Source organism: Anthonomus grandis, chromosome 14 (assembly GCF_022605725.1).
Source record: "Anthonomus grandis grandis chromosome 14, icAntGran1.3, whole genome shotgun sequence".
Taxonomy (NCBI): domain Eukaryota; kingdom Metazoa; phylum Arthropoda; class Insecta; order Coleoptera; family Curculionidae; genus Anthonomus; species Anthonomus grandis.
The window spans coordinates 9,776,089-9,790,390 of NC_065559.1; the positions used below are offsets into that span (position 1 = coordinate 9,776,089).

General features: G+C 34.1%; 1 protein-coding gene across 2 annotated transcripts in view; it reads left to right on the forward strand.

Annotated features, from left to right (window-relative positions):
* The first annotated feature begins 1,259 nt into the window (after window positions 1-1,259).
* The window catches only part of LOC126744448 (juvenile hormone esterase-like), a 34,469-nt gene continuing 21,426 nt past the window's right edge, over window positions 1,260-14,302 (forward strand). The window contains exons 1-5 of one of the 2 annotated variants that reach the window (XM_050451880.1): window positions 1,260-1,452; window positions 1,675-1,900; window positions 2,531-2,668; window positions 6,575-6,740; window positions 6,796-6,987. In XM_050451880.1, the coding sequence (XP_050307837.1) occupies window positions 1,745-1,900; window positions 2,531-2,668; window positions 6,575-6,740; window positions 6,796-6,987 (652 nt within the window). In that variant the 5' untranslated portion in view covers window positions 1,260-1,452; window positions 1,675-1,744. The remainder of the gene's footprint in view (window positions 1,453-1,674; window positions 1,901-2,530; window positions 2,669-6,574; window positions 6,741-6,795; window positions 6,988-14,302) is intronic. The other variant, XM_050451879.1, reaches the window with a different exon arrangement.

The window sequence follows — 14,302 nt, forward strand, 5'->3', positions numbered from 1 at the left end:
CAGAGCACTCTCCATCTTCCTCACAAGGTGGTGTAGGGCCAGGTCCGTGGATTTGCCCGCCTGATAGGCGTATTGGTGCACATGCAGTGGTTTTTTGACCAGGATGCTTTCCTTAAGGTACCTGATTGATCAGCTCCATCGCCTTCAGCATAAAGCTGGTAAGGCTAATAGGTCGGTACGATTTGGGATCTGTAAAATCGCTTTTTCCGGATTTCGGAATGATGACTACTTTCACTTGACGCCATAACTTTGGGACGTAGCCCTGAGCAAGAGGCATCCTGAATAGTCTGACTATGTGTGGGGTTAGTACTTCTAACCCGTTTTGCAAAAGGCATGGATATAATCCATCCATGCCCGGAGATTTGAAGGGGGAGAATGTCATGATTGCCCATATCACCCTCTCGTAGGTAATTATTCTTCTTGCAGTCTCGAACTCTAAGCGAATCGGAGCCCGCGAACAGCTAGGATAAAATAAACGGAGTTTTGATATAGTGACGTTCTAGACGACTAGAGATGCACTCGATATTCATAAGTCGCATATGCCTGTCGAGTAGATCTTGCACGCATAACTCTAGGTGGGATGATATGGGCCACTTCCAAAGAGTTCTTTTTTCTATGCCTCAAAGTATCCAAGCTTCTAGTTATCCAGACCTCCACACATTGCATACATCCTGCCCACCTAATAAGCGAACTGACGAAGACCGCGAAGACTGAAGTTTGCATAGCTAGATATCATATATCGAGAATAATTGGTTATTTTTTACCAATTTGTGAATGTTAGGTAAATCGTATAATTTTGGAAATATGAAATTGGTAGCGAATATATCTTATGAATGGAAAAAAAATTAATGAACGGTCAATGGCCCCAGACAAGGCACTAAAACTTTAAGATGAATTGACAGAACTAGTTAATTTGTCATGCCTAATGATTGACATGTTATAGAAGCACTGGAAGAATAGACTACTTCTTCAACTCTAATTAAGGGGTTTTATTAGGCATTAGCATAACAAGACTTATTTTATGTAATACCGTTTTATTATTTTAAGAGATCCTTAACAATTATAAAAACAAACTGTTCTTTTTGACAAGTAGCAACATTCACTCATATGTGATAAAAATATACAATTAAGATAAACAAACGACAAAGTCAATAATGTTTAAAGTCCGTTATCTCACGATAGGTGGCATCAGGATACAAATCTATATACATTCACCACGCATATACAGAAAATTCAATTAATAATCATTTTAGATTAAAACCAAGGTCGATAAATATATCCAAATGTTGGGTTTCAGTTGTAGTATTGTAATACACAAATTTGATATAATCATTGTATGATTAGTAGTTAATTAAAATAGCTTTTTTTAATGTTTTATAATACATGTAAAGTTTTTTTGTGATTGTAAATGAATCTATTTTATCATAGATTAAAAGGATTAAGAGACTTAAGGTAAGTTTTAATATTAATATTTAGGTTAAGAGAGAATGATTTTTTTTATAGCTAGGGACCATTTAATTATATAATATTTGAATTTAGTAAAAAACATTACAAACAAATATATTTTTATGAAACAGAAAGGTTTTGGAATATATAGCATCATCTGAGTGTACATTTTACATTTTTCTTACAAAAAAAACATTCTCTTCTCTTATTAAAACATATATGTCGTAGGTGAAAAGCCGTTCTGACTTTAGAAGTAGAATTTTGGAATTTTAGTTTTATATTGTCTCCCAAATCCATAATGTCTACGTTTACCAATTTAGAAATCGGACCAATTGCTACAATTAAAGATGGAAAAGTCAGAGGTGAAATATGTCAGGATGCCAGAGGAGGCAAATTTTATAGTTTTACTGGTATACCATACGCAAAACCACCAATTGGTCCATTAAGATTTAAGGTAACTAGAAAAGGCAAAGTAGGTAACATAAAAAAAAGAATTGGTTTTAAGAAGCAGTTTAGTTATTATATGTGATAATGCGATTTTCTTTTTAACCTATTAGATGTTCCTTAAAACTAACTATGAATTACTGTTTTGTTAAATAAAATGAGGCATTTTGTTTAGCAGGTAATTTTTTACGGATTCAGTAACATTAAATATCATATTTGTTCCAGACATTTGGAATAATTTTATTTTTAGATTTATTATTAGATTTATTTTATGTTTTTAAACAAATTTTGAGATACATTGTCCTTCAGTAATGGGAAATACCCGCCTACGTTTTATAGATTTTTGCAGTAATTTCTCATTTAGTTCCAGGCATCTAAAATCTAGATATTAAATGTATTTTTTGGCTCTTAAAAATCAGTATCTTAGAGAACCATGGATGGCCTTCTTGAATTTACTACAAGTGGTAAAATCACCCCTACTACTACCTTGATATAAAATCTCGAAAATAATGTTCAAAATAACTCTTCTCAAAAAGTAAATTGCTTTATGCATATTTTATGTTTTTTCCAGTGGCTAAAATATCCAGCAACAAAAATATAAATTAAAAAAAAAAGAAATTTTTGAATATCCTATTTTTAGGCTCCAGTTCCAGTAGATCCATGGCCTGACACACTAGATGCTACTAAAGCTGGCAACACAGCCGTCCAAGAAAATTTCCTCACCAAACTCATAGATGGCTCTGAAGACTGCCTCAACCTTAATGTTTATACGCCTTGTGTATGTAATTCCAAATGCAAATAGTTTTACTATTATGATTAGTATATAGAGTAAACCATACAGTTATTGGCACCCTTAAGCAAATATTTCAACTAAATTGCCTATAAAAATTTTAATTTTAGGCTTAATTGGATAATTTATTTAGTACTTGGTGAGTTATGCTATTTAAAACAAAACTTATAAAATACAATAATTTCATGTATTAAATTATAAAAACCACAAAATATGATTTTAAGTCCAAAAATATAGTAATTGGCATCTTTTACCTAGTTATTAACATGACCTTAACACAGTTATTGGCATTTTGAAATTAAAGTCTAAAAATTTATTAAATACCTAGGTACCTTTACCTACATAATTTAAAATTAAAAATAATACCTACCTACCTATTTGTATAGTAACTTAAAGACCAGTTATTTTGTTTTTAGAAATTTATTCAAAACATTAAAGCAAAACAAAGATGTAAATAAAACAAAAATAAAAGATATGCTTGTCTTTGGAATCAGTACAACGATATTAACTAAAACTCTTTTTCTGACTAAAACATGTCATGGGGTTTTTTCAGGCATGTAATCAAGCATGTAAGGCTCTCATGCATTTTTCACACCTAACTCCTCGGTTACAACTTGAAAAATTTAGAGTGCAAGAATATCACATGCCACTATATAAACTGGGATTTTTAAACGATATGCTAGAACCTAACATTAAACAATTTTTAAAAGTTGAACTGCTATTAAGGCTCATGTCGTCAGTATCTTTAAATACATTTCTAGTAACATTTAATACTCTTGGTCGGGTTGATGATTTCAAATCAGGCAAATCTTCTTCTTGTAAATTCCTATGCGGCTTTAGAATTATTTCGGATAAGACATTTATTTTTCTTTTCTTTTTGAATTTTCTTTGATTTTGACTTTCTTTCTCGTTTTCTATATCTCTCTTCTTTATCAGTGTCCTTCTGCTCCATGAAGATGACGATAAAATAAATGAAGCTTTCTCGGGAAGTATTTTTCCTTTCCGTTTTGGGGTGGCAGGATGTGTTAAATATTGGGACATAGGATTACTTTCTGTTTCCTTAATAAATATTACAGTTGCGTCTACGATGTCTTTTTGTGTAACCGTTTGCGAGATTAATTTTAAAGAATCAGTTGATGGGCTCGAATTTTTGAATTTCCACACTGGCAAGATCAAGGGTTCCACTTTCTGATACCACGTATGTTTTCAATGTTTGACTATCTTCTTTTATGTTCTCTTGAAAGTTAAAACAGTCTTCAAATATATTTTTTTGAAATGTTTGATTTTCTCCAAGTCCAAGAAAGTTATCTCCAGAACATTCCATTTGGATAAAGTCACTGAGATTTTTATTAGTTTCTTTTACATCTTTAAAATCTTTCTTTGTTTGGTGACTTTGTTCTTGACTTAATTTTGTTTCTAAATCATTGCTAACGCAGGGCTCCGACATTTCATTTGCTTCCGCGATAAATGAAGTGTTGTGGATTTGTTTTGTGCTAGTTTTCTTTTTAATAAACTCCATCCAAAGTTTATAAATAATGTTGAAATCTTTTCCTTCTTTGGAACAATCAAAAGCTTCAAATTTTTTGATTCGGTCAACGCCATATATTTCCTTAAAGGTTGTAAAATCTAAAGTTAATGCGTCGATGTTTTTAGAAGCAGATTTGTCTATAGTTTCCCTATTCTCTTTTTGACCCCCTAAACATTTAGTAAAATCTATCGCATTAGGATTCCATGAATAGAGTCCACACGCTCTAAATCTATTAGCAATAATATCTTTTCGAACTGAGTTATCAATTACCATTTTAAGGATTTTGGCAAAATGCTTTTTAGTTAGCTCTTCGGTTGGATTATATATCCTCCATTGCATAACCACTTTTAGATTAGGAAACTCCACTTTTAGATTTCGTCAATGGTTATAAAAGGTCTTTGAAATATATTCTATAAAATCAGTGGCTGTAAACGCAAAGTCTTTAGGAACAGAATCTCTAATATCCTTGGCTACTATACCAGAAGCGCTAAATGAAAACATAACAGTAATTGAACTTTTTGCTTTTCCACAGTCAATTTCATAAACGTTCTTTGCTCCTTTGGGAGCTAAGACCCTTTTATTTTGGGGGCAAAGAAGAAAATTTGTCTCATCTCCAATGAAAATTTTGTCAGGATTTTGCAATACATGTTCAAAGTTTTTTTCTTTTAAGTAGTCTGAAATATCCCCAAACCATTTTTTAATATTCTCTTCACTAACGCGGAAAGAAGCTGCCGTTACAGCTTCAGGTTTTCTTACAGTTACGTCTACATGGCGCCTTAAAAATGCCTTATACCACCCATCTCCCGGAAAATTGTCCTTAAATGGATTTTCTCGAGGATTATCATCCAAAAACTGATTGACAGAACTTTGAATTGCCTTTTTTTGCACAGGAAACCCCTTGCGGTGACATTCTTTAATCCAAAGTATCAAATCATTTTCCTCTTTAAGCGAAAGAATTGGAGTTGGTCCGCGAGAAGTTTTAATAAATTTATTTGAGAGCCGAAACTGTAGAGTCGCTCTTGGAATCTTATGTTTTTGAGCGGCGGATTTTTTGGACATTTTGTTTTGGACATCCTGAATGGCATTTTACAGATCTGCTTCAGAGTATTTTTCACTGAGGGTTTTTGGCATAGCTGAAAAGAAAAACGCATTATATCAAAATTATTAGATATTTGATTTCCAATTATTAAAGGATTACGATACTTAGGATATATGTGCGAGTATAATCATATAATACATACAACTTTAGACAACGAGACATAATCATTTAATACATACAACTTTTTATTTTAAATTTAACCTTTTAACTTTCTGGTAATAAATATTTAAAAATAGGTCATGGACGTCTATTGGGTATTAGGGGTCATAATTAAAACCCTACTTTGTTTTTACTGCGTTACGTTTCGATTTTTTTAATTGAACGACCTTTTTCAAGCCCTACGAGGGCAATAAGAAATAAATAGTTTACTCACTCAAACCTTTTTTTTATTGTATATTTTAACTAAAACTTCTGTTAAGGGATTAAAAAAGGCTCAATTAAAAAAAAGGTCAAAGAATAAAAACGTAGCCATAAAAACAAAGTAAATTAATAAATGCAGGGAAAAGAAGTTAATCCAATTAGTTTTTGTTTAGCTCATTTACCTATTTATTTATTTAAGTACTTTTTTATTTTTTACTTATAGGTTTTTGTATACCTACATTTCACTTATAGCTAAAACTTTGACAAAGCTGAAAAATATTTACAATTTTAAAAATAGTGCCAATTACTATGACAAATCTTCCGGTACAATCAATACAGATGTTGGCACCTATGACAATATTTGTGGGATTAGAAAATTTTGAAGACAGTAGTTGGCACCTATTTTTTTATGAATTAAGGCTTATTACTAAAAAATTGTTATTTAATATTATAAATAATAATGTTTATTAACCACAAAATTAAAATCTCACCTCTAATTAGGCCAAAAATCAAATAAAACATAGGTATATAAGCAGGAGTTCTTACCTGTATATAGAAAATTCCAATAAAATCACGACACTAACTGACTCCATGCTAGACATTTGAAGACTGAGAAAAAACCGTTAATGTTAGCATTTTAAATACTCGGTCTCTAATAAGGAAAACTGTAATGAAAGCAGTCATATATTTAAAATTATTTAAGCCCAATAGATGGCTTAGTTAATTTACTCAAAATGAACAGGGTGCCAATAACTATAAGAATGTCAATAACTGTATCCTCTACCCTGGATATAATTTTTTTTGAATCTATGGTTACTGAAAAATAAAATTAAGCAACAGTGTTGCCATTCAACTCAGCAAAAAATATTTACCTTTTATATAAGTAATATATTATGAAATTTTTTAGTTACCTAGCACTAATACCAACAAGAATGTACTAAAGCCCGTGATGGTCTTTATTCACGGAGGCAGCTTTCTCTCAGGGTCAAACAGGAAAGATCTTCAGGGACCTGAACTACTTATAAGTGAAGATATTGTCCTAGTAGCTATTAATTATAGATTAGGTTTATTTGGTAAGCCTATAAAAGTTTTAGGTTTTAGAATAATTATTTCAAAAAAACATTTTAGGTTTCTTAGCCTTAGATGACCCAAGCCTTGATGTACCTGGAAACGCCGCCTTTAAAGATATGGTTTTAGCATTAAAATGGGTTCAAAATAATATAAAAAATTTTTTGGGGGATCCGAATAACGTTACTATATTCGGTAACAGTGCTGGAGCAGCTTCTGTTCATTTCCTAGTATTATCACCAATGGCCAAAGGTATGTACTATATTGTTTCTTTTAAACGGTTTTTAAGTTTCTCAAATATAAGTTATAATTACTAACTACTGTAAATCTAAGGTAACTTTAAAAAAGCTACATGCAACAAATATTATGTACAAAAAATCTAATGACAATTTATCATATTCTTTATTAAATTAGAGTTAGTCAAGTGCCAAGATTTTTCGAATTTAAGATTTTTATGCGATCAAGGTAACCTCCACAACTTAAGTAGTGTGGAGCACATGCCATCTGACATTTTGTTCCAAATTCCAAAGCCAAATTTCATATCTTTAATGTGTCTTCAGCGCCTATCAACAGTTTTGCGGTAGCCCAGTCTAGTAAAGGAATATACTTATAGACTTTTATACAAACAATACTAGCTTGGAACTCATAGTATACGCCGCTCTGCTCGATAGCATCATACATAAGAATTGGTTGAACGATAAACAAGCAGATTCAATGACGGATCTTTGAAAACAGACTTACAGCTACACCCGAAAGCCCCAATTGCAAGCGCAAAGCGTACAGGTGGTCTTCTTAATTCTAATATCTACATGGCTATACCTGGATTAGCTTTAACCAAGATCAGCTTTAATTCCAGTATGGTACCTAGAAACCGTGCTGTCCTGAAGTACTTATTGTGTAAGCCATTTTCTTGCGACAGAAGACTGATTAAGCCTGGTTTTTTTGGTAGAGCGATGAACGTCGACCTCATCCAGTCTGTTGAAATTTTTACAGTTTCATAGAGTCCAGTTGGACAACGATATGAGAAGTTTTAAGCCTCTATCATCTGCACCGATGGTTAATTTTAGGGCTTCCGCATGAATTTTGTCTGGTCCTACAGCTCTGGCATTTTTCTGAAGTTCTGTAGGACATCTCACTTCTTGTGTTGTGATAATAGGGCTGGTCCATATCATCATAGTCTCTAGGTGGTTAATGGGGTCGTATGTCATTGAAATGGGCCTCATAAACGACCGTGGATTTGCTTGCGTTATGTGTTTGTGAGCTCTTTCATACATCTGTGGAGCTTAAACTAGTTGTCCTTTTTTCTACTATCTCCATTTCACTACATTTTTCAGCTAGCCATCCTTCTTTTGCTTCTCGACATTCTGATCTTACCGCCCCTGTTTTCTGTTAGTTCCCTGTACTGGTTAATGTATGTGGCTTTGTATATCCTTCTCTTGGTCACAGGTTAGAGAATTTCGTCTGTCATTCACTATTACTTTTTAGAGGTTTGTGTATATCCAGTGTCTTTTTCCTGAGTTTTCAAAAGTGCCTTCTTCAAGACAGTTCACCTATACTTTACATCGTCATCATTGCAAAAGTTAGTTGTTTGTAGACGCACCTTAAGATTCTCAATTGCTCTAGCTGGTAATTCAGGATCAAGAAGTCTTTTGTCGTCGATTCGCTTAGGTTTATTTAGACGTAGGACTCTATTGAAGTAGCGAAGTTGCAGACTTATGACTACGGGATTGTGATCGCTATTGACGTCGGCGCCAGGGTATGTTGTTACTATATTAAACGCACTTCACTAAATGGATCTTAATGAGAACGAATACCGTTTGATTTTTTACTATGTGGTTATTGCGATCGGCTGGGGATTTCCACGTGGATAGACGTCTAGGATGTTGTTTAAAATAAGTGTTGGTAGCAGAAATGTAGCGCTTTGGACAAACTTGCACTAGACGATCAGCTCTAGTGTTGCGTGTTTCCAGACGAGCCAATCAAAGCAGTCAAAGCAGACAAGTCAGTCAAGTCAATTAAGCCACGCAAATCAGTCAAGCCAGCCAAAGTAGTCAAGCAAGAAAGGCAAATCAAGCCAAAACAGCCGCGTCCTTCATCGAGAAAGCAATGGAAGAAACAAATAAAATTGTCCTCCACCCGCAGGTGCTAGCCAGAGAATTAGAGCAAGTTCTAGTCAACGTAAAGAAAGATTCACATGCAAGAAAGACACCAACATATATTACTCAGCGAAATCAACAGGGAGACGGAATATGGGAAACCATAGTAGAATACGACGAGAAGCTGAAAAGAATAGGAGAGGTCAGCCATACTTATTTTACGAATAAATATTTTAACCAAAATAATGGACTTTATGAAACCTATATGAAGACGTACAAGAAAGCAGAAGAGGAGAACAAGACAGAAGAAGGCAAAGCAGTGCTGAAAAGAAGTAGTGATCCAAGAATTTGAATTCCTGATTGAAGAAATTTAAAATGAAAATCTTAGGAACAAATCAACAACTCGATATGAATTTTTAAAAGAAGACACCAGAAATCAATGGGGGCTCATTCAGCAACTTTACAACGAGATCCTCTGCAAAGGCACTACCAGCAAAGGATACTTAGCAGCCCACCATCTAGTCAAAAGGTCTTACGATGAGATTATGGAGCAGCTAGATGAAAAAATCAAGGAGGGGCAGGATGTATTAAACAACACACCTATTCCAACAATGAAAATTCCGACATTTAGCGGATTGTACGAAGAGTGGCCCACGTTCGATGATCTCTTTACAAGAGTTATCCATCAAAACAACAAGTTATCAAATGCGCAGGAGCTCCAGCACCTCAAGTCCCGTCTTCGAGGAGAAGCACAAAACACCATAAGACATTTACTCGCAACATATGGAAACTTCGATGTTTTGAAACAGCGATATCAAAACAAACGACTCATTGTATCAAAGTTGGTGGACAAGATCTTCGAGTTCCTGACAATTATGTACGAGTCAGTACATAAACTTAAACAATTGTATGATGTCACCACCGAATGCTTGGAAGGCATTAAAAATCTAGGCTTTGACACTTCATCTTGGTACTTAATGGTAGGAAGAATCATAGCCAGAAACTATAAAAATCTACGGGCAAAGTTTAGAAAACCCTCTAGAAGTCTCCACACTAGAAGAGATTTTAGAATTTCTAAAAAGAAGGTTTCGGTCACTCGAAGCACTTAATTCAGGAAAAAACGACAAATCCCAAAGAAATCTAGTATGCCAACTATGCAATCGAGGACAGTCTATTTGGCACTGCAATCTATTCCTGTGTCAATCACGAACGGGTCGAATGAAGATGATAAAAGACCATCAACTATGTGCCAGATGTTTAAGCCATAATTCGAGAGATAGATGCACCATGACAAGTAAGTGCAAAGTTTGCAATGGGTACTACTACACTTTACTACATAAAGTCCGGCAAGCCACGTCGAACGCTGGAATAATGAACTTCACCTCAAGACCAAATAACTACCAAATTATCAGCGTTAGGAGAAATTACGAACCTAGCTACAGGCCCAGTACAGTCAATCCAAGATATAATGATTCTAACACAAGGAGTCATAATTCAAGACAAAAAATACCTGCCGAAATATCAGAAGTCGGCGAGAATGAATCAAGTGTTTCCAAGTCAAAAGTCGAAGTTCAATTAAGGCCAAGATTCCCCAGCAAGTACACACTCACTACTGAGCTACTCGTGTTACCAAGGATTACGAAGGCGCTCCCCAGTGAACCGTTAAGCGAAAGAGACCTAAAAGAATGGCAAAATACGATTCTAGCGGATCCTACGTTCAATACAATAGGACCCATCAACATAATATTAGGAGCAAAAGAATACGGGATAATAATACTGAAAGGGCTCAACAAGCAGAATGGACTGATGACTGAATGACTGCAAAAAATAGAATTTGGGTGGATCATCTCTGGGACAATAATCATCAGTGAAAAAAGTAAACAACTGCAAAGAGCATGGTATTAAGAACAGAAGAAGACAATCAATTAACCAAATTTTGGGAAATAGAAGAAGTCCCATATTAACAGCAGATCAAGCCAGAAGACCAAATGTGTAAAGAGTTCTTTCAAAAAACAATAGCAAGAAACAAGGACGGAAGTTACACGGTAAAGCTTCCATTTAAGGAGTACCCACCTCAAATAGGGAAATCAAAGTCTCGAGCCGTAGCAAGATTTCAATAGTTAGAGAAAAAATTCACGAAAAACAGGAATCTTTACGACCAGTACAGACAATTTATGGAAGACTACCTGAGGCTCGGGCACATGGAGAGATTGCCGAGATATACGAACAACCAAGGAAAATACTACATACCCCACCAAGCTGTCACAAGAGAAGATAGTACAACTACAAAACTAAGGGTAGTATTCGACGCATCGTGTAAAACAACCAACCAGTAGATTTTAAACGAAGCATGCATCTTAAAAACCAAACAAAACAATATAATCGCAAAATGTTTCGATGCCGTTCCTGTTGTGTCAAGCTATAAACATCAACATTTATTAATATAACCGACCTACACCAAGCAAAAACCAATCCAGTCAGCAGTTTTTCGAGGGAATCCGTATTCAACGTAGCAGATGACCTTACTTACCTTTTATTGGACGAGCAGCGACTAGGTCAGCAGTTGTAAGGCAAAATATGGAAGAAAGTCACACTTCACTTCTACACTGCAGTGGCTGCACCATATTGATCATTATCTTGATATGTTGCATAACCTTATGGGTCATGAAGAGGCAGTGCAAGCGATGTAAATTTACACATAACCCCAACGAGACGATGAGGGTGGAACTCCGACCCTTAAGCATTGCTCCAGCAGAAAGCAGAGAGAGCGGGGAATATGTCTAAACGAATTTTTTTTAGTATTTTTACATTCTTTGGTAGCTTTAAGTATCCATGTATATTTATATGAAATTATTTATGTTAGTCGATTAAGGTGTTTGCGATGGATTTTAAGCTCACGCTTGTTACAATACGCTTCGCGTATTGTAAGAACGCACCGACAAAAATTGGCGGAGGTTCCGACTTTCGACACAAAAACGCTAATAACTTTTTTTCTATGGCGAATTTTTCTTTCGGGTTTTTACCGTTATATGTAGGAAGGATGAGAGTATATAACGGTGAAAAAAATTTTTCGCCACGCCCACCCCGAAGGGGTGGGCGTGGCAAAAAACGGTTTTTTGACGAAAAAAATTTGATTAAGTCGTTGTGGAAAACTGACCGGGCCGATTTTTCTGAAACTCATTGACGTTAAAGGCCTTTATATAAAGCAGCTCCTAAAGGGCGCTTTTTAAGATAAACCCTTTAGAAGTCGGATTTTTCTGTGAATGAATTTTGAACTTTTTGCGCGGTACCTCGCGGACTTAAACGGCCGTGGGGCCTAAACGGTAATGTTCCCGATAATGCGAATAAAACAGCCCTTTTCTACGTAAATGTAGCTTTCTTTTTGATCTTAACTATTTTTTTCCAAAAGAAACTCCTTCCGAGATAAACGAGCTCAAACTTAAAATTTTTTTTTTCGAAAAAAAAAAAGTGAATTTTTCGAGAAATAAATTTTTTTCTACTTCTAAAAAATTTTTTTAATTTTTTTTGTTTACACCGTTTGAAAGCTTAATCCTTTAGGATTAAATAGAGGTATTATTCATGGTGCTACGTATTATACGGGGTGAGCTGTGTTAACAAATCTAAACCCCTTTTTGAGCCTTTTTTTGACCGTTTTTTTCTACTTTTCTTAATAACTCTTTATTGGCGGCACCTAGAAATTTCAAACTTTCAGCATTTTAAGAACTTTTTAAATCCTATTTTTCGACATAGTCTACAGTCTTCTACGTAGAGCAGTTTTTGCTCTACACCTTTTTTTAACTTTGACGCTTTATACCGGCATACCTATGACACCTACGGAAACCATTTTTTTTCTGAAATCACCGGACACTATCTGGCTATAATCCACTAAAAACCGTTTTTCTTCAAATGTTACCGTTGTTCCGCAATGCGCTGTTATTTAAGAAAAACCCCCAAAAATAAGCCGTTCCAATCAACCAGTCATACCGTCGACACCACGGGAGCCAACGCATGGTACAAAATAGTTGGCGGTCCAGCACCAAATTGACCCAATGTAAAGGCATACGGACGACGTCACTATCGAGTTGCACATGGTCAGATGACGTAAGCGCGGGGTTTTCGGGGTATTGTGGCGGCAAATTCGGCCCGTTTGCGCTACGAGTTAGAGTAGGAAAAGCGGTTTGAGAGAAGGATGGAGGATGTCTCGCAACAATTATAAACGCGTCGTGTTCATCTCGTGACGTCATGAGTTATTTTATTAATGAATATTATTAGTATTATGGGGACAATTTTACGCGGTTTCTTGATAAATTACTAGGATAAATAAAATGAATATAAATATTAAGAAATATATATTTGAAATATACAGAGGGTATTGATATTACGGAACATTTATGAGAATAATAATAGTATGGAAATAGAATTATACGGGGGGTTTTAAGGTTTTAAGGCATTTATAAGGAAAATATTACTTATAATTATATTAATCATATTATAAAGGGTGTTTTAAGGTTTAAGGACATTGACAAGAAAGATAATATTTATAATAATAGTAATAGCAGCATAAAGGTTAGGACAAGGTATAAATATCTGGAAAAAAAATAATAGTAATAATAGTTTTATTTTAGTTAGGGTTCTTTTAGTGGGGGTTGCTAAATTGGTAATAAATTTATATTAATAGTTTATCAATTTAGAAAAAAAAGACATTGATGCGGTGTCAAAAAAAGGTGTATTTTTATATTTTTTTTACTATATTATTGAGATCACGGCTTTCATAGCTTCAATTCAATAAGTTAATAAATTTTTTTATTCGTTTTTTTTTTCTTTAAATTTTTTTTATTTTATTATAATTGCCTTTTAAAATAAAAATTAAAAAAAAAAAACAAGAAACAAACCACTTTTTCCTATCCTAATACATTGCTTCTTATGGGACCTGATCTTCCTCTTTAGATTGTGACACTCGTATGAATCGTGGAAAAATTTGTCATAAAGCTTTTTTACTAGTTTTTGAATGGTCTTTAACCAGAAAAAAGAAATTTTGAATTCGGAGCATATTTTGAAAAAATGGTCATTTTGACCCGGATTTTGTTCGAAAATCGAAAAATGCAAAGAAATAGGTTTTCCGTTCATTTTAGAGTCAAATCGGTAATAATCTTTTTTAAAGGTACTCTAAAGTAGTACAGGATAGGAAAATAAAAAATTAAAATTTTGCCATAGGGCTCTTGATAATTCGATATTTATGTTTTACAGTTTTTTTCAATTTTCTCCGATTCTATATTAGCTAGAACCAATTCGTTTTGACAGGCGAATACCTCTTAATATACCCAAGAACTTTTATTTAATACAAAAAGTTATCAGAGTTATAGTTTATTTATAAAAAAATAAAAACCATTTTTTCGAAATTTTTCGTGGGTATACCCCTTTCGATTTTCGACCAAAAAAAAAATTATTTTTTTATTGGGCTTTTTTACTGG